Here is a 26731-nt window from a genome sequence, read left to right on the forward strand (position 1 = left end):
CAGGTGGCTAGACTGTGTCAGACTATCAAAGATCTGAGAATGGCAAGAGAGAAGCCAACCCTTTGAAGAGGTCCCTCGGAAAAGTTGGGGACACTGGATATGTGAACTAGCTCTTTCCCTCCCCTCGAAGAAGCTGGGAGCTAGGAGTTCTCTTCTTGATCATATTGTACAGTGCCAGGGGTAGGGATTCTGAAGAAAGGATGTCCTGAATCTCACTACTTGCTTTGGTGAGCCTAGTTTCATGTTCACCAGGATGCATGAGCCTTTCAGTCAGCTTGTGGATTTCTCACAATAGGAATTTGTCCCTGAATTGTTGCTGAAGTGGTGTGTTTGTTGGGGGGAAATGGGGGCCCAGGGCTTCTTCCTTGTCATCTTGCTGACCCGTTATGCATTTTAAATGTTTGAGACTTGCTTTTTCTTATCGTTTTTATTGTTATTTACTTTGATACCTCTACTCTTTTAGAACATTCTTATTTATTTTAATGTCTGTTTCAAGGTTTAAACTTGGGGGGGGTGTCACAGATTCCTTTGAAAATCTGATGAAAGTTATAGGCATTATTTCCAGTGTAATCTATACATGCATACTCAAATAAAATGTGCTTACAATTTCACTGGGTTCAGTTCTAAGTTAAACTCTGGCATATACCATAACTTTTTTTATTTTCACATTTTAGCCTTTAATCTTAGAAAATTAGAGTCAATGTGAATACTGCTGTGGACAACCACCCACCCCAACTTTCCTTGACTTCTTAAGATCTAGACCGTCTCACACTGTCCAAGAAGAATCTTGATGGATTAATGAACCCATATGAAAGAGGCAAACCTAAGTTTTACAACCAACCCACATTTTTTTAAACTCAAGAACTATTTTCTATTTTCTAATGAGAGTTTTTAAGGAGACCAGATGATTCAGGTCCTCTGGCCAGTAGTCAATAAGAAGACAATTCCTAACTGGAAAATTACTTAGAGATCCTCAAGTAAAATTAAAATGGAATATAAGTATTAAGCAAATGTTTTTGAACTGAAATAAGTGATCTCTTTAAAACTTACTTTTTAAGATTTTTCCCTTATAATTCGTATTATAAGGAAAAAGAGAATCTACTGCCAAGAATTTCCTCCAGTGTAAGTTCTATAAGACCAGGAACTCTGGAATTTTACAAATATTCCCAGAGTCTAGAGCAGTGCATTTTGAATAAGTGTTTGAGCAATAAATGAAAGAGTAAATGAATAAATAACTCTGATGAAAAGGAAACTGCGTTTTAATATCAACAGGTTGTGGAAATGATTTTTACCTCTTCTCAATCTATGGATCTACCTCATGTCATTATAAAAATAAGTCATTAAATAAGAATTTTTTTTAAAAAGAAAAATGTATTAAAAAGTAAAATTATATTTAAAATAGGAGCCATGTAAATTTAATAATCTAAGAGATCGAAAACATAAGATAATTTAAGATAAACCTAAATATTAACATCATTCACAGATGTGTCTCATATCTTTTTGTTCCTTTCATACTCCTATACTACTTTTGTTGTATTGAGTAAATATTGTATAGTGTAACATTTAAATTTCTTTCATGATGTTTTAATTGTATAATTTTAGTTATTTTCTTGGTGTTTTTCTAGGGCTTAGAATATACATCTGAACTTATTTATTTCAGGTATATAGTGACAAGTCTAGTGAGATATAAAAATGTACTTCTGGGGTTTCCCTGGTGGCGCAGTGGTTGAGAGTCCACCTGCCGATGCAGGGGACACGGGTTCGTGCCCCGGTCCGGGAAGATCCCACATGCCGCGGAGCGGCTGCACCCATGAGCCATGGCCGCTGAGGCTGTGCCTCCAGAGCCTGTGTTCTGCAACGGGAGAGGCCACAACAGTGAAAGGCCCGCATACTGCAAAAATAAATAAATAAATAAAAATAAAAATGTTACTTCTGTATATGTTTATCACCTCTTCCAACTTTTTGTGCTATTAATGTTATACATATTATATATATAAATATATACAAAACCAAAAGTATATTATTATAATTATCACTTTATAAAGTGTTATGTCCTTTAAAGGAGCTAAGGCAAAAAAGAAGAACAAGTATATATTCATTGAGTTTGTTACATTGACAATACTATTTATCATATTTCTAGTTCTTTTCATTTTTTTCCTGTGGATTTAAATTGCCATCTAGTATTATTTTATTACTCCAAAACAACTTTGCTTCCACCTGCTGTCTTGTGCTATTATTGTCAAATACATTACATTTGTACATGTTTTAGACAAAATACAATTATATAAATATTATATTATACAATTGTTTTTTAAATTAGTTAAGAGAAGAAACGAGTAGAAATTTGAATTTATATTGTTTTATAATTACACAATTTTTTACCAGCACTCTTTATTTTTTTTGTGGATTTAAATTACTGTTTGTGGTCACTAGCTTTCGACCTGAAGAACTTCCTTTAGTATTTCTTATAAGGCATGTCTGTGGTTTAGATATAATTTTGAGTTGGTGCTTTTTTGGGGGTGGGGGGTGGTTTGGATATATGTTCAGAAGTGAAATTGCTGAGTCATGTCATAGTTCTGCTTTTAATTTTTTGAGGATTCTTAATACTGTTTTTTATAGTGGCTATATCAGTTTACAACCCCACCAACAGTGCACAAGTCTTCCTTCCCTTCTGCATCCTTGGCAGCATTTGTTGTCTGTTGTCTTTTTGATGATGGCCATTCTAACAGGTATGAGGTGATACTGCATTGTGGTTTTGATTTGCATTTCCCTGATGATTAGTGATGTTAAGCATCTTTTCTTGTGTCTGTTGGCCATGTGGAATTCTTCTTTGGAAAAATGTCTGTTCAGGTCTTTTACCCATTTTTAAATTGGATTATTCATGTTTTGTTTGTTTCTGAGTTCTATGAGTTCTTTATATATTTTGGATATTAACCCCTTATCAGATATATGGCTTACAAATATTTTTTCACATTCTGTAGCTTGTCTTTTCATCTTTTTGCTTATTTCTTTTGCTGCACAGAAGCTTTTTAATTTGATGTAGTTCCACTTGTTTACTTTTGATTTTGTTGCTTGTACTACAGGTGTCATATCCAAAAAATCATTGCCAAGAACTATGCCAATGACCTTTTTCCTATGTTTACTTCCAAGGATTTCATGTCTTACATTTAAGTCTTTAATCCATTTTGAGTTAATTTTTGTGTATGCTGTAAGATAGTGGAGGAGTTTCATTCTTTTGCATGTTGCTGTTTGGTTTTCTCAATGCTGTTTATTGAAGAGACTGTCCTTTTACCATTGTTGATTCTTGGCTCCTTTGTCATAAATTAATTGACCCATATATGCACGGTTTTATTTCTGTGCTCCTTATTCTGTTTTGTTGATATATGGGCTTGTGCTTATGTCAATACAATACTTTTTAAATTACTATAACTTTGTAATATAGTTTGAAATCAGGGCATGTAATGCCTCCAGTGTTGTTCTTCTTTCTCAGGATTGCTTTGGCTATTTGGGTATATAGTGGCTCCATATAAATATTGAGGTATTTTCCTACTTCTATGAAAAATGCCATTGTAATCTTGATAGGGATTTCATTGAATCTGTAGATGGCTTCTGGATGTATTGACATTTTAACAATATTCATTTTCCCAATCTATGAACATGGGATACTTTTCTATTTATTTGTGTCTTCAATTTCTTTCATTAATATTTTATTGTTTCCAGAGTAGAAATCTTTCACCTCCTTAGTTAAGTTTAGTCCTGATATTTTATTGTTTTTGATGCTATTTTAAATGGGATGTTTTTCTCTATTTCTTTTCCATATAGTCGATAGTGGTAGAAACATTACTGATTTTTGAGTGTTAATTTTGTATCCTACAGTTGTACTGACTTTTTCAATTATATCTAACAGTTTTTTTTAATGGAGTCTTTAAGATTTTCTGTATATAAAATCATGTCATCTGCAAATAGAGATAATTTTACCTCTTTTCCAACATTTTCCTATGTTTTCTTTTATTTCTTTTCTCTCGTTGTCTTGCCTGATTGCTCTGGCAAGGACTTCCAGTTCTATGTTGAATAAGAGTGGTGAGAGTGGGCACCCTTGTCTTACTCCTGATTCTAGAGGAAAATATTTCAGCTTTTCATGATTAAGTATGATGATAGCTGAGTGCTTATTATATATGGCCTTTATTGTGTTATTCCTTCTATACCTAATTTGTTGAGAGTTTTTATCATGAACAGAAGTTGAATTTTGTCAAATGCTTCTTCTGCATCTCTTGAGATGATCATATGATTTTTTTCTTTCATTCTATTTATGTGATGGATCACATTTATTTGCATATGTTGAACCTTCTTTGCATCCCATGTATAAATCCCACTTGATCATGGTGAAGGATCTTTAACTGTGCTGCTAAATTCAGTTTGCTAATGTTTTATTGAGACTTTTTGCACCTAAATTCAACAGGGATTGAACTGTAGTTTTCTTTTCTGTTAGTGTCCTTATCTGGCTTTGGTATCAGAGTAACGCTGGCCTCATAAAATGAGTCTGGGAGTGTTTCCTCCTCTTTGATTTTTTGGGAGAGTTTAAGAATAATTGGTGCTAATTCTTTAAATGTTTGGTAAAATTCACCAGTGAAGCCATCTGGTCCTGGGCTTCTCTTCATTGGGAGACATTTTATTACTGATTTGATCTCCTTATTGGTAATTGGTCTATTCAGACTTTCTGTTTATTCCTAATTTGTTTCGAGTAGTTGTGTTTCTAATAATTTTTCAATTTCTTCTAAGTTGTCCAGTTTGTTGGCATATAGTTGTTCATAATGGTCTCTTATGATGTGTCATGTCTCTGTGGTATAAATTGTAATGTCTCATTTTTCATTTACAATTTTGTCAATTTGGGTCATTTCTCTTTTTTTTTCCCCTTAGTCTAGCTAAAGCTTTGTGATTTTGTTTATATTTTCAAAGAACCAACTCTTAGGTTGGTTACATTTTCTATTGTTTTCCTGTTCTCTATTTCATGTATTTCCTCTCTAATCTTTATTATTTTCTTCCTTCTTCTAACTTTGGGATCATTTTATTATTCTTTTTCTACTTTTTCTGCTAACTGTGGTCTCAATTTGTTCTACTTTTTCTAAAGATAGGACTTGTTTTTTTAATTCAGTCAGCTATCTTATGTCTTTTGATTGGAGCATTCAGTCCATTGACATCTAAAGTAACTATTGATAGGTATGTACTTATTGCCATTTTATCACTTATTGATAGATATGTACTTATTGTCATTTTATCACTTATTTTCTGGTTGCTTTTGTAGTTCTTCTCTGTTGTTTTCTTCTTCTATTAGTTTCTTCCCTGTGAATTGATGATTTTCTTTAATTGAATGCTGTGTTCCTTTCTAGTTTTTGTGTATCTGTTGTAGGTTTTTGATTTATGGTTACCATGGGGTTCATATATGTTGACCTGTAACTATATCTATTTGTTTAAAATGGGTAGTCCTTTAAATTCAAACACATTCTAAAATATCTACACTTTTTACTCCCCTCCAACACATATTGTTTTTGATGTCATATATTACATCTTCATGTGTATCCTTTACTGACTATTGTAGTGATAGTTGATTTTACAATTTTTTGTTTTTAAATATTTGTACTAGCTTATTTAAGTGGTTGATTTTCATCCTTTACTATGTATTTGCTTTAACTAGTGGGATTTTTCCTTTATAGATTCTTTCTTCTTGTTATAGCCTTTTCTTTTCCACTTAGAAAAGATTCTTTAACATTTCTTTTAGGGTAGGTTTAGTATTAATGAACTCTTTATGTTTTTGCTTGTCTGAGAAGTCATCTTTCCACTTCTAAATGATAGTCATGCTGGGTAGTGTGTCCTAGGTTGCAGTTTTCCCCTTTCAGCACTTTGAATATATCATGCTACTCCCTTCTGGCCTGTAATTTTTTCTGCATAAAAATCAGCTGATAGCCTTATGAGGCTATCAGCTGATTTTTGAGGGTTCTCTTGTATATGACACTTTGTTTTTGTCTTGCTACCTTTAGAATCCTCTCTTTAACTTTTGTCATTTTAATTATGATATGTCCTGGTGTGGGTCTGTTTGGGTTCATCTTGTTTGGGACCCACTGTACTTACTGTACCTGGATATCTATTTCCTTCTTCATGTTTGGGAAGTTGTCAGTCATAATTTCATCAAATACATTTTCAACTCTCTTCTCTCTTTTTCTCAGATCCCTATAATGCAAATGTTGGTTTTTCTTTTAGTTTTTCATTTCAGTTACTGTATTCTCCAGTTCTGATTGGTTCTTTTATTATATTTCTAGTTCCTTGTTAAAATTTGCACTTTATTAATCTATAATTTTCTCTAATTCATTTAGCATTCTTATTACTAATGGTTTGAGCTCTTTATCTGGTAAATTATTTCTTTCTGTTTCATTAGTTGTTTTTCAGGAGTTTTCTCTTACCTTTTCAATTGAAACAAAATTCCTTTATCTTCTCATTTTGCTTAACTTTCTCTGTCTCTATGAAATTAGGTGAAACAGTAACTTATTACAGTCCTGAAAGAATGTCCTTGTGTGGAAGCATTTCTCTACAGTCTGTGTGTGCCCAGTGGCCTTGATGGGAGAGCTAGATCTGACAATACTAGTCACATCTTTCCTGAAGGTGTGCTTGCAGCTATCACCTTAGTAGGAGGTGGGGCTGGAGAAGGAGTGGCTAGGTCCAGAGCCATGAGTGAGCTGGGGCTTTTCCTCTGCTCAGTGGCTGTCACCACCCTGTTGGTGGAAGGGGCCTGTCCCAAGCTGCTGGAGCAGAAGCCCTGGGGGTCATGTTCAAGCCGGCTCTGTCTGTTCCCATTAAATGTTTGCTCTTCCCACACCCAGCACCGGCACTCTCACCCCAGAGGGAAGCAATGGTGGGGCAAGAGTGGCTAGCGTGTGGGCTTGGTGTGGGTTGGGGCATAAGCTCTGGTGGTCCGGCCTTGGCAGGGACCTGGACTGTTTCCAATGCACTGCCTGTGTGAGCACCGGTAATGGTTGCCCCTGCTTTTTTCAGTTGCTGCTTTGTGTCTGAGTGTCCTTTGTCCCTCAGCCACAGAGCCCTTTCCCCAGTGTGGAGCTGCATCATGAGTGACCACTCTCCTTAGGTTGGTACACAGGCTAGGACAGTTCCAGGAAATCAGCCAGCCACCCTGCAGTCTCAATCCACCCCCTCTGCACTGTTTCGGGAGCAAGGGAGTTTGTGCATATTCCTCACAAGCAGGCTTCCCACAGCCCTGCTGTTAGTCCCACCAGCCCTGGAACCAGACAAGTGGGCTTGCCTTCCCAGTGTCGGACCCCAGGGCTGGGGTGCTCAATATGTGGCTCAAACTGCTCATTCCTCAGGGAGAGTCTCCACCTGTGTAGTATCTCTTTTCTTCTGAGTCTCCTCCCAGGGGCACAGGTCCTGACCTGATCACATCTCTTCCTTCCTACCTGATTCTGTGGGGATCTTTCTCACAGCTTTGGTTGTACAGGAATATTTCTTCCAGTCTCTGCTTACTTTCCAGTGAGGATTGTTCCACATGTAGATGTATTTTTGATGTGTTCGTTGTGGGGAGGTTATTTCCACATCCTCCTACTTCACCATCTTGATCTTATCTGATCTCAAAGCCACTCTTCTGCTTAAAACTCTGCAGTAACTGTCCATCCCAGTGACCTTCCTGTTCTTCAAACATGCCAAGCGTGTTCTTGCCTCCCTAAGCATACTTCCACCTGGCCTTTTGTACTTGTCATTTGCTTTACTAGAATGTTTTTCTGAGATTCTCACTATAACTTGTTTCCTCTTAGCAACACTATCCCAATCCAGCCTATGTGAAAAGCAATTCACTTATTATATATTTAGTGTTTTATTTCTATATTGTCTAACTCTACTTATTAGAGAATATAACATTCATGGTATTACAGACTTTCTTCTCTTCAGAGAGCACATAGTGGTCATTTTCAAAATACTACTTTTTCCTTGAAAATCCATTCTTTTCTTTTTGCAGTTGAGTAACTACTAGAGATTTTGTTAACCAATTTTACTTGCAGCTAAGTGTGTTCATCTGACTATGTTTTTGTTAGATTTGTAAGTGAACAGAATTAATTACAACAACTGCTGCTTCAAATACTTAAATGGTAACTGTACCCCCTTTGTTTTCATGCCTTTCCCTTCCCATGGGCTGGAATGCATTAGTCATGTGGGTTAATGACAGTGTCTTTGAGTATGCTGAGGCAAGATTGAATTATTTTATGGAGCAGCGCTGCTCCACCAGTGTAGACTGCATGTGAGAAAAGTAAAATTCTGTCTTATTTGAACCAGTATAAGTTTTATTCTCAATATATTTCACCCTAACTAATTTGTAGATCATCAGTGAAAATATTTGAATGAAGGAATGAACAGGTGGAGCCCACTTTAAAAATCTGAGAAATGGAAAAATTGCTTTCCTTGGTCATTTTTGTTTTTCTTTTGCTATTTAATAATAATGGTAACAGTAAAGTTCCTACTTGTTTCATCATTTTAATTCAAATGATTTTGCTCTTTTATCACATATAATGAATATTATTGGTTTTTGGTAATCTGTCTTCATGATATTGAAGTAGTTTACTTTGATATCCTCTCTTACAAAAAATTTAAAATAAAGATTGGCTGCTGAATTTTATCCAATGACTTTCTTCATTCATTTATATACTCTTACATTTTTCTCTTCATTAAATTGTTTATGTAATGAGCTTTGTAATACTTGGTCATAGTCTTATTATTCTTTGCTTACATTGCTGGATTCTTTTTATTAGCATTTAGAATTTTTGCATCTGTATTCAAAGATTATATTGGTATATGGTTTTCTTCTTATTTCCTTATTGGACTGAGTAGGACTTTGAGTACAATGTTGAATAGATTGGGTGAGAGATGTTATCCTTCCCTTGTTTTTGATCTTACAGAGCTAATATTTAGTATTTTACTATTGTGATATTAGTTTGTTGATGCCATTTATCTAGTAATATTTTGAATACATTAGGTTAAATAAAACGTAATACAGTCATCGCTTGCTATCTGCAAGAGATTGGTTCCAGGACCTGCTGCAGATACCAAAATCTTCAGATGCTCTAGTCCTTTACACTTGTCCCTGTGTACTTGCGGGTTCCGCAGTGTGGTGGGTTCAACCAATAACAGATAGTATAGTACTATTTTTACTGAAAAACATTCATATATAAGTGAACTCATGCAGTTCACACTTGTGTTGTTCAAGGGTCAAATGTATTAAAATTAATCTCGCCTATTTCTTTTTACTTTTTTCTTAGTGTGGCTAATAGAAAATTTTAAGTTACTTTATGGCATGCATTATATTCTCTTGGACAGCACTGCTGTAAAGTAGTTTTCCTAGGTGGAAATAAGAAGTTATTTCTTTACTGGAGAAGAAAGATAAAAAAAGTTTATATTGGTTAACATATTTCTATAGATAATTTAGTCATGTTCTCTCTGACATTATATTATAAAATGCATAGCCAGATATAGTTACAGAATTGTTTGTGCATTCATGTCCCCAGAGATTTCTCAGCACTCATTCATCCCTTGATGAATGTTGATGAGCCAGCCCTAATGCCTAGCTTTATATAGTAAAAATATGAAAACAAATATTACATTAAGTTTACCACTATGTTTTGTAAGATGTAAGTGAACTCATAAGTAGTTTTCTTTCTTTTTTTTTTTGCAAAAAAACTAAATGACTGTTCTCCCCCCCCCTTTATATTCAGCCACTTGTTCTTGTATAAAAAACATCAGGAAAAAACTATTAGTGAAAGTGAAAAAAAATGGATTTACAAACACAAAGGATTTGAAGATAAGCTCTTTAAGGATCTCTTATTTCATCCTGGAACCAATATAACAGAAAAGTATGCACGTTGGAAACATGTAAGTATAATTATTTTATTACTTTTCTTTGAAATATTTTTAAGACACTATAGTTATAGTTTATATTGTATTAGTGATAATTTCTTTAATCTCTTTTAAATGTCTTCTATTGTTAATATTATGCTTGAGATTTTCTTGATGTGATAAAAGTCACATAATGTAGTATAAATGTAATTTTTGTGATGTATTAATCACTCTTAACAGAACCATTTTATAATTTATGCTTTATATATGTGCTTTCTCTTATTAATTATTGGAAGTGGTTATTAATAGTAATATAAAATATATTCTCAGTAGCTGAAAACATAAAGAAATATTTAGTTTATTAAAGGCTGATAATTGTACATATAGTATAATATTCACTCAGTATTCTGTGTAAAATCATCTATTGCTTTAAGGACACAATAAAAATAGAAAGAAATGTATATTTATTGAGTACCTACTATGTACCAGGCACTGTGCTAGATATTTTGCATGTGGTATGTAATATATTTTTCACAATACTGGAAGAGGTATTTTTACCTCTTTTTTTATGATTAGGGAAACTAAGGCTCATAGGGGTTGATTAACTTACCCAAAGCCAAACAGTTAAGTGACATTGGTAGGATTTAACTCGAGATCATCTGACTCCAAAGTTTGTGCTTTTTTATTTTTAGAATTTTGTTTTGCTTTTACCATTAGGTAATGGTAAAAATGAAAACTCAGCATTATTGTATAATTAACTGGAATGAACTTTTTATAATTTATAAAGCACTGTGTTTGTCTGTAAACTCCTTCATATTTGCACCTGTACCTGAATAGCCTGAGCTACAAATGTTTCCATTACATTAACATAATTAGAAGGGAATACAAACTGTCCAGACTGACATTAGTCTGATTTCAATGTAATTGAGGACACGTGTTCTAGATATAGTACAGTAATGTCCTCAAGCCCTTAAATCCCACCAAAATTTATCCATTGAATAAAAACATAGGTTTAAAAGGCAAATGTATCTTATGCAAAACTTTTTCCTCATTAGCATGCAGTGCCAACTGTATTAATTTGCTCCAGATGATAGTATGCTCTATAAAGTTTATGTGAAGTGTCTTTTGCCCTCTTTGTAGAATATAAATATGTTGATTTCAGGCATGTCACCTGCTTTTTATAAGCTTTAGAGAAGACTTTCACTGATGTATACTGATATCCAAGTTGGATATGGGTATGTTGTATACTGATAACCAATTTGGATATACTGATAGCCAACACCCATATATAAATGTAGATGTATATATACATATCCATATATATGTATATTTGTATATATGTTGTGTTATGGCAAGTGACCATTATATATACATAAATAGGAATAATATATATTATAAATGTTATGTTATTTAATACTTATGAAGTTACATGTAATATACCATTTCAAGATTTTGGAAGCATTTTGAATGTTATAAATCTTTTGCTAAAATATATTAATTATAAGGAGTTTTCTAAAGCTCTTTGATATTAGTAATTCTACTAACCGTATCACTACTAATGTCATTTATTAAAAATTATTCTTTCATAGTCTATAAATATGTACATTTTCCTATGCTTTTTTCATTGTTTATAGCTACTATTCATACAACATTATGAAGTCTTCAAAGCTCACTTTCTTATAGTAACTGAAATAATTTTTCATTGTAAGATTCACCTTTGAATCTATTTCTTCTATATATAATTGTCATTCCATCTTCTGCTAGCTTCATTTTTAGTCTTCTCTTCAGCTCACTCAGTTGATATATTATTCTTTTATTATTTTTACTACTCACATGTCTAGTCTTTAGTGACTTGGAGCTTGGTTTATTAGAAGCTATAGTGAGAGCAGTTAATACTATAGAATACCTAAGAGAACCTAGGATCCAGAAAACATTAAAAGAGTTAGGGAGTAGGGAAAGGGGAGGGGTTGAGAAAATATCAGCATTTAATACTGGGAGTGCATTAGAGAAAGATACTGTGAGCAAAGTAATGTAAAGCTTAATCAAGAATGGAATTCGAGTTTCAGTAATTAGATAAAGCAATCATTGTCTGAATCTGCTCCTGTTTGGGGATGAAACGTGCTTGGTCTCCCAAGGGCTTAAAATTTCCAATATTAATGGTAACCTAAAATGGAAAGAACCAGAGGAGTGAGTTCAAGTCACATTCATTTAGGAAATACTGTGGTGCAAAGCCAGAAGTCCATATAAACATCCAGAGTTAATGGTGCAAAAATAAACTGTAAATGATATACAGAACCAAAAGTTAGAAGCCATGATGAAAGAATCTGATAAAAAAATGGATTGGAGTAGAAGACATTGAGGATCTAAAACAATTGCTAGGGATATTATTTATCCATGGCTTACAGATATTGGTCAGAGGGTGGTTTTTCTTCTGTTATTGAATAGACTGACATAAATACAGAATTATGGTGGTCAATTAGATCAACCTTAGGGACATTTGTATATTATTATGTGGGATTTTAGGGAAATCTAGATACTATTATGATGGGTTTTGCTGGGGCACCCAAGGCTATTTGAAATCTGCTTTTGCACAGTCAATCCTTTTACTCAAAAGTTACCAAGGAAAATATATGTACTGGGAGTAATAGCAAACAAAGCAGTTCCTAACTGAGGCTTTGGTCTAAAATTCCATTGCAATATTTTAGTAACCTGGGCTAGACTATGAGATATTCTTTGTTACCCATGCTTTTTTATCTTGAATAGTTATTTCCTATATTGCAAACATGAATTTTAGAAGGGGTATAGTATGAAAGAAAGTCACACTCATTATAGCCAAAAGGACAGAGATTAAGAGCAGAGGAAAGAAATTTGCCATATATTTATCTCAGAGAAGATTAGTTGCCCTCTTTTCCTCTTGCCTCCACACCCTCACATTTGAAGCTTCCTTAAGCTGGTTTAGTCATATGTTGTTAGGAAGGAAAGAAAGCATCTAAGAGGTAAGAAAGAGTGATGGCCAGGAACCCTTACTGTTATAACCTCATGGAAAGATAGAACAAATCTATGTGTTGTGTATCTCTGTTTTCTTTGACAGCCCACCTCCTAGAATCATCATCTAATTTTTTCTTAGGACTTGAGCAACACCCTCTTGCCTTGAAGCATTAATATTGGAATTTCACACCCTTTATCTTGACTCATCTTCTGGAGAGTGTGCATATGTCCTCCCTAGTTACCAACAGAATGAGGAAAAAGATCCATAGGGCAATCCAATCAATTTCTCTGGAAGAGATTTCTTACATTGAACCACTTCTAGCGCATTGAATGTTCACATCTTCTTCTCCTTTATGGCATTCTATAGTTCCTGGAAACATAATATAGCAGTCATCTATACTAAAGTAAGATTTGCTTTAGAACTGATGATTTGGTTGAATTCTAAGATATTTTTATTGATTTTCTTTTGGTTCCAAAGATTCATTTTTCTCATAACTAATATGGATGGAACTATATACATTCCATGTTGAATACCATTTTTGTAAAACAAAATAGAGCAAAATATACTCGAAGATAATCCTCCTGTGAACGCTTTCCATTGATTACTATTAAATACATTTTCTTAAAGGTGTGTGTGTGTGTATATATATATATACACACACACACACACACACACACACACACACACACATACATACCTGAGGAACTGTTTGTCTTTTAATATATTATAATTTTTAATAAGGGTTCAAAAATATAAAGTAACTTTTTAATTGTACCACATATGCATTAAAAATACATGAAAATCACAATCATCAATCTGTTAATAGTGGTTATTTAAGTGGTAGAATGTTAGGTGATTATTCCTTTCTTTCTGACAATTTTGTATATTCTTTCTAATCAGAAATCATGTTTTGTTTATATAATAAAAACAAAGATTTTGCATTGTGGATAAAAACATTTTATCTCCATTTTTTATAACATAAATATAGAAATATTGCCTTCAGGAACCTCTATTTTGTGTTATATTCCATATTAGCAATTCTCTTTTCTTAGTTAATAAACATTATTTTTAGAGCACTTTTAGGTTCACAGCAAAATTAGCAGAAAGTATAGAGAGTCTCCATGTTACTCCCTGTCCCCACATATGTACAGTATCCATTATCCACATCCTGCACCACAGTGGTACATTTGTTACAATCAATGAACCTACATTGACACAGCATTATCACCCAAAGTCCAGTTTACATTAGGGTTCACTCTTGGTGTTGTACCTTCTATGGGTTTTGAGAAATACATAATGACATATATCCACCATTACAGTATTGTACAGAATAGTTTTCACTGCCCTAAAAATACTCTGTGTTCTGCCTATTCATCCTTATTTTCCCCTAACCTTTGGCAACCTATAATATTTTTACTGTCTCCATAGTTTTTCCTTTTCCAGAATGTCATATAGTTGGAATAATATAGTATGTAGCATGTGTAGCCTTTTTAGACTTGCTTCTTTCACTTAGTAATATGCATTTAAGTTTCCTCCATGTCTTTTCATGGCTTATTAACTCATTGCTTTTTAGAACTAAAGAATATTCCATTGTCTGGAGGTACAACAATTTATACATTCACCTATTGAATGACATCTTGGTTACTTACACATTTTAGCAATTATGAACAAAGTGGGTATAAACATCCATGTGCAAGTTTTTGTGTGCACACAAATTTTCAACTTGTTTGGATAAATACAAGGATGCTTGATTGCTGGGTTTTATGGTATGAGGATGCTTAGTTTTGAAAAAAAAAACTGCAAAACTATCTTCCAAAGTGGTTGTACCATTTTGCATTCCCACTAGCAATGAATGAGGTTCTTTTTGCTCCACATTTTCACCAGCATTTGGTATTGTCAGTGTAAGTAGGTTTTGGCCATTCTAATAGGTATGCAATAGTATCTCATTGTTGCTTTAATTTGCAGTTCCTTAATGACATGTGATGACATCTTTTCAGATGTTTACTTGCCATCCGTATATCTTTTAGTGGGGTATAGTTCTCTTTTTACTATTAAAAAAATGTAATGATTTATAATCACATGGCCTATGTGAGTAAGAGAGGAACGAGACGACTTTACCTTACTCAGGGCTGCTGCTTTGCACATTGTATGAGTGCATTTACATCACAGTCTGTGTGGATGACGTTCCCTGGAGTTGTGTGGAGCACAGCTTGCATGGCAGGGTGAAGTTGTGCTAATATTAATTTTACAAATCCAAGTAACTAATTATATTTGAGTTTGGGGTTTTTTGTGCCTACTTTGAATTCAGGTAAATAGGGGGGCAGGGAGAAAGAATAATCAGCTCCATAGTTTTAGAAGCCAAAAAATAATGAAATGACTTTTTCCCTCTTCTCTGTTTAGTTTAACAGTAGATGATACTAAGAAAGTATTGCGAGCATTGATCTCATATCAGATTCAGGAGATGTGGAATGGGTCACCTTATTTTATTATGTGGAGAGTTAAAAAGAAACTTACGGTTAGATATTTCATTTTTTTAACTTCAGTGTTTTGTGAAGAGTCTTTCCTTACACTGGAAAGTGGCCTTTATCATCAATGAGTTTCTGGGATGTTGTACTAACTTAGGAAAGTCTTAAGAAAAAAGCTTTGTAATGACATTCTTACATGCTCTTTGTTATTGCCTAACAGTCATTTTCAGGCCCCGTCAGCAATACAGTTCATTTCAAATGGGTATTTTTTTGAATATTTAGAGTGTCCTTAGCACTGTAACAAAGTCTAAGGCCTTAAAGATTGCCATAAAGCAATTCCTATGCTGGAACTTGTAGGGAGAGGGGAAAGAAATAGGAATAACTTACCAGGTAGGGACTGATTATATAAAGTATGGAATTGAAAGGAGTATACAAATTCAAATACAGTTTAGTCAGTTGCGTACACCTAAGGGTCTGATCAAAGGAGTTGGAGTTGTCCTGAGTATTAAGACTTATGGGGAATAATGGCTTTTAGGGTCAGGTAGAAGTATGAGATATTTATCAGAAGAGTCACTAAGGGCTAGCAGGGGCTAAGGGTAATTTAATTTAAGTTTAATTCACCTATGTTTTGGGGTCCAAAGAAGCAAAACTGATGACTTAAAAGTGAAGCTGTAGCTTTTTGACTTAATCAACACATAATGGGCTAACTTTATCCATTTAATAAAATTTCGCAGATATTTACTAGGTGCTTTCTAAATGTCAGGTCCCCTGCTTGTCCCTGGCAGTAAAAATAAAATAAGTAAAGCCTGTCCCCTTTAATCAAAGATTTTACTGAGACCGAAAGGAGAAAACTTGGAGCTAAATGAATAAGATTAGGACAGAGGCATACAAGGGTAATATTAGACACCATTTGTGGCTGCTCAGATGCAAGGAGTGTGGCTAGCTGACAGCTCCAGCTGTTAGATTGTTCAAGGTCCACCTCTGCTTTCAAGTCGAGGTCACACTATTCTCTAGGCAGCCTTCAGGCAATTACTGAGTAAGGCAGTGTTACAAGGGCCTGGCCATTACTGCTCATTGTTGGACCTTCAGATAGAGAGAGACTTTGCTTCAGAGCTCCTGGTCGGTTGGCAGAAACTTGACTCTCCCTGCTTAATCCACTTCCTCCATTTTCCTTTAAAGAGTATTACGTCCCAATAAACCTTTTGCACACTTAAATGTCTTGGTCTCTCCTTTCTGGAAAAACCTGTGACACCATATATTATGCTTGACTCCATAGATATGGATAAGAAAATTTTTACAACCAAGCAATTTCAGAGTTATTTTTAAAAAGCAGTAAGTGGATGCTAGATTAATACATAATCTGAGTTGTTAAACTGTGAGGGTTGCCAAGGTCAACAGAGAGATCACTAGGAAAATGAGAGAATTGAGCAGACAACTTATAGCATAACACATGTGGGAAAGGCATAGGGACAGGAACTATGAAGTGCTCATAGTACCTTTCAACAAATACTTTGTGAATTGAGGTGAATAAAGGAAAATTACGTGACTTAAACCTGAAATAGATAGAAATTAGGAAAAAAATTATAAGGGAGGGGCTTCCCTGGTGGCGCAGTGGTTGAGAGTCCGCCTGCCGATGCAGGGGACACGGGTTCGTGCCCCGGTCCGGGAAGATCCCACATGCTGCGGAGAGGCTAGGCCCGTGAGCCATGGCCGCTGAGCCTGCGCGTCCGGAGCCTGTGCTCCGCAATGGGAGAGGCCACAACAGTGAGAGGCCCACATACCGCAAAAAAAAAAAAAAAAAATTATAAGGGAGATACTTATAAATTATGCCAGATGGTAACTTTCTTGGCATCTTTTAACATCTTGCAAAATCAATTCTGTTGGTCCCATGCACATACCTAAGAGCTGTAATATCAGTAACATACGATACACTGACTCTCTCCTAGGGGTCACAAGACCAATATAAATACAAATGTAAGTAAAAATTCCTTTATTCTTAATATTATTCAATGAAGTGTCCATTTTTCCTTTATTGAAACATATGTTTTTTGTAATCATAGTTCCATCTCAGCTGTTCACCCAGAACACTCATATATCTGCATGCTATCCTGACCTTTTAGAACCAGTTAGAGGACAACTGGCACTGTAACCACAGAACATTTTTTGTTAAAATACACAATGTGGAAGTTATCTTTTACTCTGTGTATAAAGATATTGTGTCTACATTTCCAAGGACTACAAGGAGTATTCCTGCCTGAATTATTTCATGCAGAGACTGGAAATCTACCTGGTACCCTTCACCTTAGTTCTCTTCGGTATTCAAAGTTTCTCAGTCTTTTTGGGCAACTGACTCAGAGGTGAAGACTGATTTTATAACAGGAAGAAAACTGGCTCAAATTTATGTCCTTCTGTCCTGCCTCATTTTCCAGACTGTAGGTACTTTGCCACTCTTTTTTAAGACAGGTTTTCTGGCATGATCATGGTTTTCATTCTGTGCTTCTGAAACCATATCCCTATTGCACATTTCCAGATAGCTGTCCTTTTGCTTATTCTTCTCCTTGCCTAGATATAAAATAAATTTGCTGTAGACCCCCCTCCTGGTAAGCTCCTGACCTATTACTGTAATTTCTCTTTCCATTATGCTCCAAGTTATTAATTTTCCCTTCTAAATGACATCCCATGGTTCATCTGCTCTTCCCTCTTATCATGTCACAATTTGATAATGAATTTTAAAAATTTGTAAAAGTTAAATGATTTTGATTTGTAAAACTTAAACTCCTTTGGGAATGTCTAAACAAATAAGCTAACGTAGTTTTATTAAGAAACATGCGGATTTAACTTACACCATACTTATCATTAATAAAAGATAACTTTTTTATGTTGACCACTTTTATTCTGTACTTGCTTTTGTTTATTTTCTTTTTCTTTATTTGTTCATATCCTTTGTTCATTGTTCTATTGGTATGGACTTGCTATATAGAATTTTATTCCATTTAACTTAGAAGGGACAATTTCAGTGAAGTTTTCCCTTATCATATGTTTTTTCCAGTTTATCATTTGTGTATTAGTTTTATCTATAGTGTCTTTTGCTGTTCAGAAAACTAATTCTGATGTGGTCAAACCAGTGAGTATTTGGGGTGTCTATTCTTTATAGAATGCTAAAAAATGTTCTTCACAACTCTAGGCTTATAAAAAGATGAGTTATTTTATTCTGACATTTTTATATTTTTACTTCTATATATCATTCCACTTGGAAATTATTTTAGTTTGGGGTTGTAGTAAGGATAAAACTACATATTTGAATGAAATACTGCCATTTGCAGCAATGTGGATGGACCTAGAGAATATTATGCTTAGTGAACTGTCAGGCAGAGAAATACAAATATTATATAATATCACTTATATGTGAAATCTGAAAAATAATAGAAATTGAAGAATATGAAAACAGAAATAGACTCACCATATAAAAGACAAATTTGTGATTACCAGAGGGGAGAAGGGGAAAGGGAGAGGGACAAATTAGGGGTATGGGGTTAACAGATACAGACTACTATATATAAAATAGATAAGCAATAAAGATATACTATTTAGCACAGGGAATTATACCCATTCTCTTTTAATAACCTATAATGAAGTGTAATCTGCAAAAATACTGAATCACTATGATCTACACCTTAAACTAACATATTATAAATTAACTGTACTTCATTGTTTAAAAAAATAATTAACTTTAGAGGAAAAGAAAAAAACTTTATATTTTTATATATAGTTAATTATTCCAACACCATTTGTTAATTATTATTCTACCAGGTATTTAAAATAGTACATTTATCACATGTGATAATCTCCTTGTATCTACTTATTCGAAAACAACATCATTTTAATATTTTAGCTATATGATGTTGATTTGTGATAAGGCAAACCAATTTTCATTATTATTGGCTATTTTTGTGTTTTATTTATTCAAATGAAGTTTAAAATCATTTTGTATATTAAAGGATATTTATTTTAATGGCACTGTATTTAGAAAGTGATTATGGGAGAATAGACATGTTATAATGTTGAGTAATTTGCTTAAGGACCTTTGTATATATTTCTATTTATTCAGTTATTTCTATGATTCTCACTGAGGTTGTGTAGTATTATTCATGTAGCTCTTGCACATTTAAGATTATTCCAAAAATAATACGTAAAACATAAAAACAATTATTTTATGTTGAGACTTGAAATTTTTTTAAATTATAATTTCAGACTAGTATTTTTATAAATACTAGTGTTGATTTTTTTAGTCACCATCTTGTTATTTGAAATGATTTTTCAGTTTATTCTGTTAGATTGTCAAAGTATTCTTTAGAAAAAGATCACTTTTCCTTTTCAACAATCATACTTTTTCCTATTTTTCTTGTTTTCTTGAGTAGATTTCAAATTCAAGAATAATATTGGTGGTAAATGGGTGTTCTTGTAATTCTTGTATTATTTCTGACTTTGATCCTAATACCACTGTTATTTCATCTTGAAGTATGATATTGCAAAATTTCTGGTAGGTACTCTTCATCATGTTAAGAAAGTATCTTAGTATTGAGATGTTGGATTAAATATAAAGCACAAGTATTTGTTGAACATTATTACATGCCTTTTCTAATTCTATTAAGAGTCTTCATTTTTTTTTCTAGTATACTAAGGTAATGAATTAAATCAATATATCTTGTTATTTTGAACCGTGCTTGCATTCTTAAAACAGACCTTAGTCATTGTGTGTTTTTGTTTGAATGGGAATCACTCAGTTGGGATAGCTAATACTTATTTTAAGATTTTACCCTCTGTAATAATGAGTGAGGTTGTATTGTTTTCTTTTGGTGCCTGCTTTTTGAGAACAGTGGTCTGTCTTAAGACACTTTCTTTTTTCCTACACTTTGAAACAATTTCAGGAATATAGGAATTAGGTATCTCTTGAATATTTACTAAGGAGCCTTGCCCATGCAATTGTCAAGTTCATATGACTTTTTAAATTGTCAAAGACTTATAAATCTTTGACAACAAATTTGGTCATTTCTCATCATTATATGATTCAGATTTTAGGAATTCTTAAGTAGGCTTAGTAAACAAATTTTGAATGTAACTAAAATTGTCTCTTTCAACTAAATATTTTAAAAGTTATTACTTTGTATCATGTTTATTTTATCTTTATTTTCTCTTTCTGACTTTCCAGCATTTTTTTTTTTTTTTTTTGTGGTATGCGGGCCTCTCACTGTTGTGGCCTCTCCCGTTGCGGAGCACAGGCTCCAGACGCGCAGGCTCAGCAGCCATGGCTCATAGGCCCAGCCGTTCCACGGCATGTTGGATCTTCCCGGACTGGGGCACGAACCCGTGTCCCCTGCATCGGCAGGCGGACTTTCAACCACTGCACCACCAGGGAAGCCCTCCGGCATTTTTATAGATATACTTTTAAGATATTTTTCACACTTATTTATTTGAATACATACTTTTCTCAATTTTTTTTCTGATTTCTAATGAACATTCAACATTATACCTTTATTTACCTTTCAGTGAAGATAATACTATATCCTATAGTTTTGAGAATAGTAGTCTCATTTTCATTATTTTCTTTCCCCCTCACATTCCCTACCTCTCTGGCAAACACCTGTTTTCTGTATCTATAACTCTTTTTCTGTTTTGTTGTGTTTGTTCATTTACTTTGTTTTTTAGATTCCACATACAAGGGAAATCATACAGTACTTGTCTTTCTCTGTCTGACTTATTTCACTTAGCATATAACCCTAGAGGTCCAACCATGTCACAAATGGCAAGATTTCTTTCTTTTTTATGGCTGAGTAATAATCCATTCTGTGTGTGTGTATCTATATATAGATGTATAGATATCACATCTTCTTTAACCATACATCTATTAATGAACACTTAGGTTTCTCCCATATCTTGGCTATTGTAAATAATGCTGCAGTGAACAGAGTGGTACATATATCTTTTCTAATTAGTGTTTTTGCTTTCTTTGCTTAAATATCCAGGAGAGGAATTGCTGGATTGTATGGCAGTTCTATTTTTAATTTTTTGAGGAACCACCATACTTTTTCCATAGCAGCTGTACCAATTTACATTTCCACCAACAGTGTATCAGGGTTTCCTTTTCTCCACATTCTCATCGACACTTGTTATCTGTTGTCTTTTTGATAATAGCTGTTTAGACAACTGCAAGGTGATATTTCATTGTGGTTTTGGTTCGCATTTTTGTGGTGATTAGTGATGTTGAACATCTTTTTATGTGTCTGTTGGCCATCTATATATCTTTCTTGGAAAAAATGTCTGTTCAAGTCCTCTACCCATTTTTAAAATGGGTTATTTGTTTTTTGATGTTGAGTTGTATGAGTTCTTTGTATATTTTTGATACTAATCCCTTATTAGATATATCATTTGCAAATATTTTTCCTATCTAGTAGGCAGCCTTTTCATTTTATTAATAGTTTCCTTTGCTGGGCAAAAACTTTTTAGTTTGCTGTAGTCCCATTTATTTACTTTTGTTTCTGTTTCCCTTGCCTGAGGAGGCATAGCCAAAAAAGCATTCCTAAGTCCAATGTCAAAGAGCATACTGATTATAATTTCTTGTAGGATTTTTATTCCTACAAGTTTTCAGGTCTTATATTTAAGTCTTTAATCAATTTTGATTTTATTTTTGTATATAGATTGAGAAAGTAGGCTAGTTTGATTATTTTGCATGTAGCTCTCTACTTTTCCAAACACCATTCATTGAAGAGGTTGTCTTTTCCCCACTGTATATTCTTGCCTCCTTTGTTTCAGTTAATTGACCATAAAGTGTAGGTTCATTTCAGAGCTCTCTATTCTATCCCATTGACCTATAAGGTTTTTTTTTTGTGCCAGAACCATACTGTTTTGATTACTGTAGATTTGTAGTATAGGTTGAAATCAGTGTGTGTGACACCTCCAGCTTTGATCTTCTTCCTCAAGATTGTTTTGGCTACCCAGGATCTTTTGTATTTCCATACAAATTTTAGAATTTTTTTTCAGTTTAGTGAAAAATGCCATGAATATTTTGATAGGAATTGCATTCAATCTGTAGATTGCTTTGGGTAGTATGATCATTTTAACAATATGAATTTTTCCAATCCATGAACAAGGTATATCTTTCATTTGTTTGTATTATCTTCAGTTTCTTTCATCAGAGTCTTACAATTTATCAAGTTTGTATAGATTTATTCCTAGGTATTTTATCATTTTTGATGTAATTGGAAATGAGATTGTTTTCTTAATTTCTGTTTCTGATAGATTACTGTTAGTGTATAGAAATGTAACAGACTTCTGTATACTAATTATGTATCCTTCAACTTTACTAATTCATTGATGAATTCTAATAGTTTTTTTTTTTTTTTTCTTTTGCTGTACGCGGGCCTCTCACTGTTTTGGACTCTCCCAGGCCTCTCACTGTTGTGGCCTCTCCTGTTGTGGAGCACAGGCTCTGGACGCGCAGGCTCAGTGGCCATGGCTCACGGGCCTAGCTGCTTCACGTCATGTGGGATCTTTCTGGACCAGGGCACAAACCCATGTCCACTGCATCGGCAGGCAGACTCTCAACCACTGCGCCACCAGGGAAGCCCTCTAATAGTTTTTGTTTGTGGCATCTTTGGGATTTTCTCTATACTGTATCATGTTATATGCACACAGCCACTGTTTTATTTATTCCTTTGCAATTTGGATTACTTTTATTTATTTTTTTTCTTGTCTGATTGCTATAACTCGTACTTATTCAAGTACTATGTTGCATAAAAGTGATGGGAGTGGGCATCCTTGTCTTTTCCCTCTTTTTAGAGGAAATGCTTTCAGCTTTTCACTGTTGAGTATGATGTTAGCTGTGGGCTTGTCATATACGCCCTTTATTATGTTGAGGAATGTTTCCTTTATACCCACTTCATTGAAAGTTTTTATCATAAATGGATATTGAATTTTGTCAAAAGCTTTTTCTGTATCAATTGAGATGATTATGTGATTTTTATTCTTCAATTTGTTAATGTGGTGTATCACATTGATTGAGTTGTGAATATTGAGTCATCCTTGCAACCCTGGGATAAATCCCATTTGATCATGGTCTGTAATCTTTTTAATGTTGTTTAGTTTAGTTTGGTAATATTTTGTTTAGGATTTTTCCATCTTTGTTCATCAATGATATTGGCCTCTACTTTACTTTTTTTTGGTGTCTTTGTCTGGGTTTGGTATCAGGATGATGCTGGTATCATAGAATGGGTCAGAAGCATTCCTTCCTCCACAATATTTTGGAATAGTTGTAGAAGGATAGGTGTTAACACTTCTTTAAATGTTTGGTGGAATTCACCTGTGAAGATTTCTGGTTCTGGACTTTTGTTTGTTGGGAGATTTTTTTTAATTACTGATTCAATTTTATTACTGATAATTGGTTTATTCATGTTTTCTTTTTCTTATAGATTCAGTCTTAGAAGATTGTACATTTCTAGGAATTGGTACATTTCTTATAGGTTGTCCATTTTATTACTGTATAATGGTGCATAGTCATATCTTGTGATCCTTTGTATTTTTACATTTCCAGGAATTGGTACATTTCTTATAGGTTGTCCAATTTATTAGTGTATAATTGTGCATAGTAGTATCTTGTGATGCTTTGTATTTCTGTGGTGTAGGTTTTAACTTCTCTTTTCATTTTTCATTTTATTTATTTTGACCCTCCCTCTCTTTTTTTGTCGTTGAGTCTAACAGAAGATTTATCAATTTTGTTTATCTTTTCAAAGAAACAGCTCTTAGTTTCATTTATCTTTTCTATGTTTTTAGTCTCTCTTTCATTTATTTCTGCTCTGATCTTTATTTTTTTCTTTCTTTCTACTAACTCTGGGCTTTGTTCTTCTCTATCTGGTTCCTTTAGGTGTAGGTTTAGAGTGTTTATTTAAGATTTTTATTGTTTCCTGAGGTAAGCTTATATTGCTGTAAACTTCCTTGTTAGAACTGCTTTTGCTGTGTCCCACAGATTTGTGATCATCATGTTTCCTTTTTTATTTTTCTCCAGGTATTTTTTTATTTCCTCTGTGCTTTCTTCAGTAACCCATTGGTTGTTTAGAGAATATTGTTTAGTCTCCATGTGTTTGTCTTTTTTGAAGCTTTTTTCTTGTAGTTAATTTCTAATCTCATAGCATTATGGTCAGAAAAGATGCTTGATATGATTTCAATACTCTTAAAATTATTGAGCTTTGTTTTGCATTCTAGAATGTGCTCTATCCTGGGGAATGTTCCATGTGCACCTGAAAAAATGTGTATTCTGATGCTTTTGGATGGAATGTTCCATACACATCCATGAAGTCCATTGATCTAATGTGTTGTTTAAAGCAATTCTTGCCTTATTGATTTTCTGTCTGGATGATCTGTCCATTGATGTAAATAGGGTGTTAAAATCCCCTAATGTTATTGTTTTACTGTCAATTTCTCCCTTTATGTTTGTTAATGTTTGCTTTATGCATTTAGGTACTCTCACTTTCATTATTTTCTAAATATTCTTTTCCTTTTTCTCCCTTTCTCTTGACCCAAGAGAAATTGTGGAAAATAGTTATTTTTAGAATCTACTCTGTCACCTTGATATAATCTCCAAATTGTATTCCCTTACAATTATGAGTATTTTTGTACATTTTGACTGGCCTTCTTATAATAAGTTCTATTTTGTGAGGTTGTTTTTTATAGCTATTCTGTACAATAGTGGTTCTTAAAGTGTAATCCAGGAACTGCTGTGGATGTTTGAAATCCTTTAAGGTTATCTCCAAAGCCAAAATAATTTTAATAATAACACTAAGCATTATTAATTTTTTTCAGTCTCATTCTCTTATATCATGAAGCTTTTCCAGAGACTTCATAACTTGTAGGAGATTGATTGTATAAGCAAATGTGAAAACTTGCCTTCTACTAAGCCAGAAATTAAATAGATTTGCAAAAATGTAAAATGCTCCCAATCTTTTTACTTTTTGAAATATAGTTCTGTTTTATAAAATTGTATAACTTCTGTGAACATGGAACAGATTTGCTATTCCTATTTCAAAATAAATTAATAAATATTTTAAACATTTATACTTTTAATTTCTAATACAGTAAATATTGAAAGATATAAACACATAAACAAAAGCTCTTTGAGGGTCTTATAATTTTTTAGAGTATAAAGGAATCCTGTAACCAAAAATTTGAGAGCCTGTGTTAAACATCAACTCTATCAGATGCAATTTTGTCATTTGTTTTTAAATGAAACTACATAATGATAAAGGAACACTTGAATTAGGTATGCTTTATATAAACCTATTAGTAGTAATGACCTAAATGTATTTCTAAACTTTTTGTATGCTATGTCTTATGTGGCTGTAATGTAGTTACACATGGCTATAATTTTAGAGTGTATTTGCTGTCTACATAAAGATGCATTCTTACTAATTACCTAGAAATTTTGAGCCTAATGTCAGTTGCTCATGAGACTTATCTAGACATCATATATTTAATTAATGAGATTCCTTCTAAATCTCTTACTTATAATAGTTCACAAGACATGCATCTTTAAATGACTGCACCAGTGTTATATTTTAAAGGCAGACTTTTGTCCTACATGTCATGGGTGTGTATCTAGAGAAAACAGTGCAAAGTGAAGTGAAAAGTTCTATGAGAGAATTAAAAGAGAAAGAAGGGAGAGCATTAGTTAAAATTGGGAGTAATTGACCCCTAATGACAGCGACTTAAAACAGAAATTTGTTTTTCTCTCACATAAAAATCTGGAGATAGTGCATGGCTGGTATACCAGCTTTGCATCAAAACATTCTCAGAGTCCTTAACTCTTTCTACCCTGTTGCCCCACCATGCATGGCATCTATCCCCAGGGTCATTTTATGGTCCATGATGGCTTTTCCAGCTCCAGGCATTAGATCTTCAGTGTAACTAGAAGGAAAGAAGTGGGGATAAAGGAGGAGGGAGCAAAGGGGTTGTGTTCATTTTGTGGGAAGTTCTTGGAAGCCGACACTCAATATTCTGCTTACATCTGGTTGACTACAAATTAGGCGTATGGCTACAGGAGGCTAAAAACTATAGTCTCATTCTGACCAGACACATGCCCAGCTAAAGCATGGCATTCTTTCATTGTACAGGAAGGTTTTAATGAATATTGAAGAACAATTTCAAACATTCTCATATATCCTTCCCAAACACAGAACACAAACCTCTGCCAAAGGAGGGAAACCTAAAGGCTATGCCACTGCTATATTCAGCTAAAATTCCAGCATCTCTGGGTGTGGCAGTGAGTGATGGTTGCTCCCCAATATCTTTTCTCTCTTTCTTCCTCAGTGATAGAACTCCCATATTTTAGCTGCTTCAAATAATC

At 33.8% G+C, this 26731-nt stretch overlaps 1 protein-coding gene across 2 annotated transcripts in view; it reads left to right on the top strand.

The window, feature by feature from the left end:
- LRRIQ3 (leucine rich repeats and IQ motif containing 3) overlaps nucleotides 1-26731 on the top strand; it is a 233547-nt gene that overhangs the window by 107504 nt on the left and 99312 nt on the right. For both annotated transcript variants that reach the window (XM_029231188.1, XM_029231187.1), the window contains one exon: nucleotides 9765-9921. In XM_029231188.1, coding sequence (XP_029087021.1) covers nucleotides 9765-9921 — 157 coding nt within the window. The remainder of the gene's footprint in view (nucleotides 1-9764; nucleotides 9922-26731) is intronic.

This window comes from Monodon monoceros, unplaced genomic scaffold (assembly GCF_005190385.1).
Source record: "Monodon monoceros isolate NGI ecotype Baffin Bay Population unplaced genomic scaffold, NGI_Narwhal_1 Super_Scaffold_18, whole genome shotgun sequence".
Taxonomy (NCBI): domain Eukaryota; kingdom Metazoa; phylum Chordata; class Mammalia; order Artiodactyla; family Monodontidae; genus Monodon; species Monodon monoceros.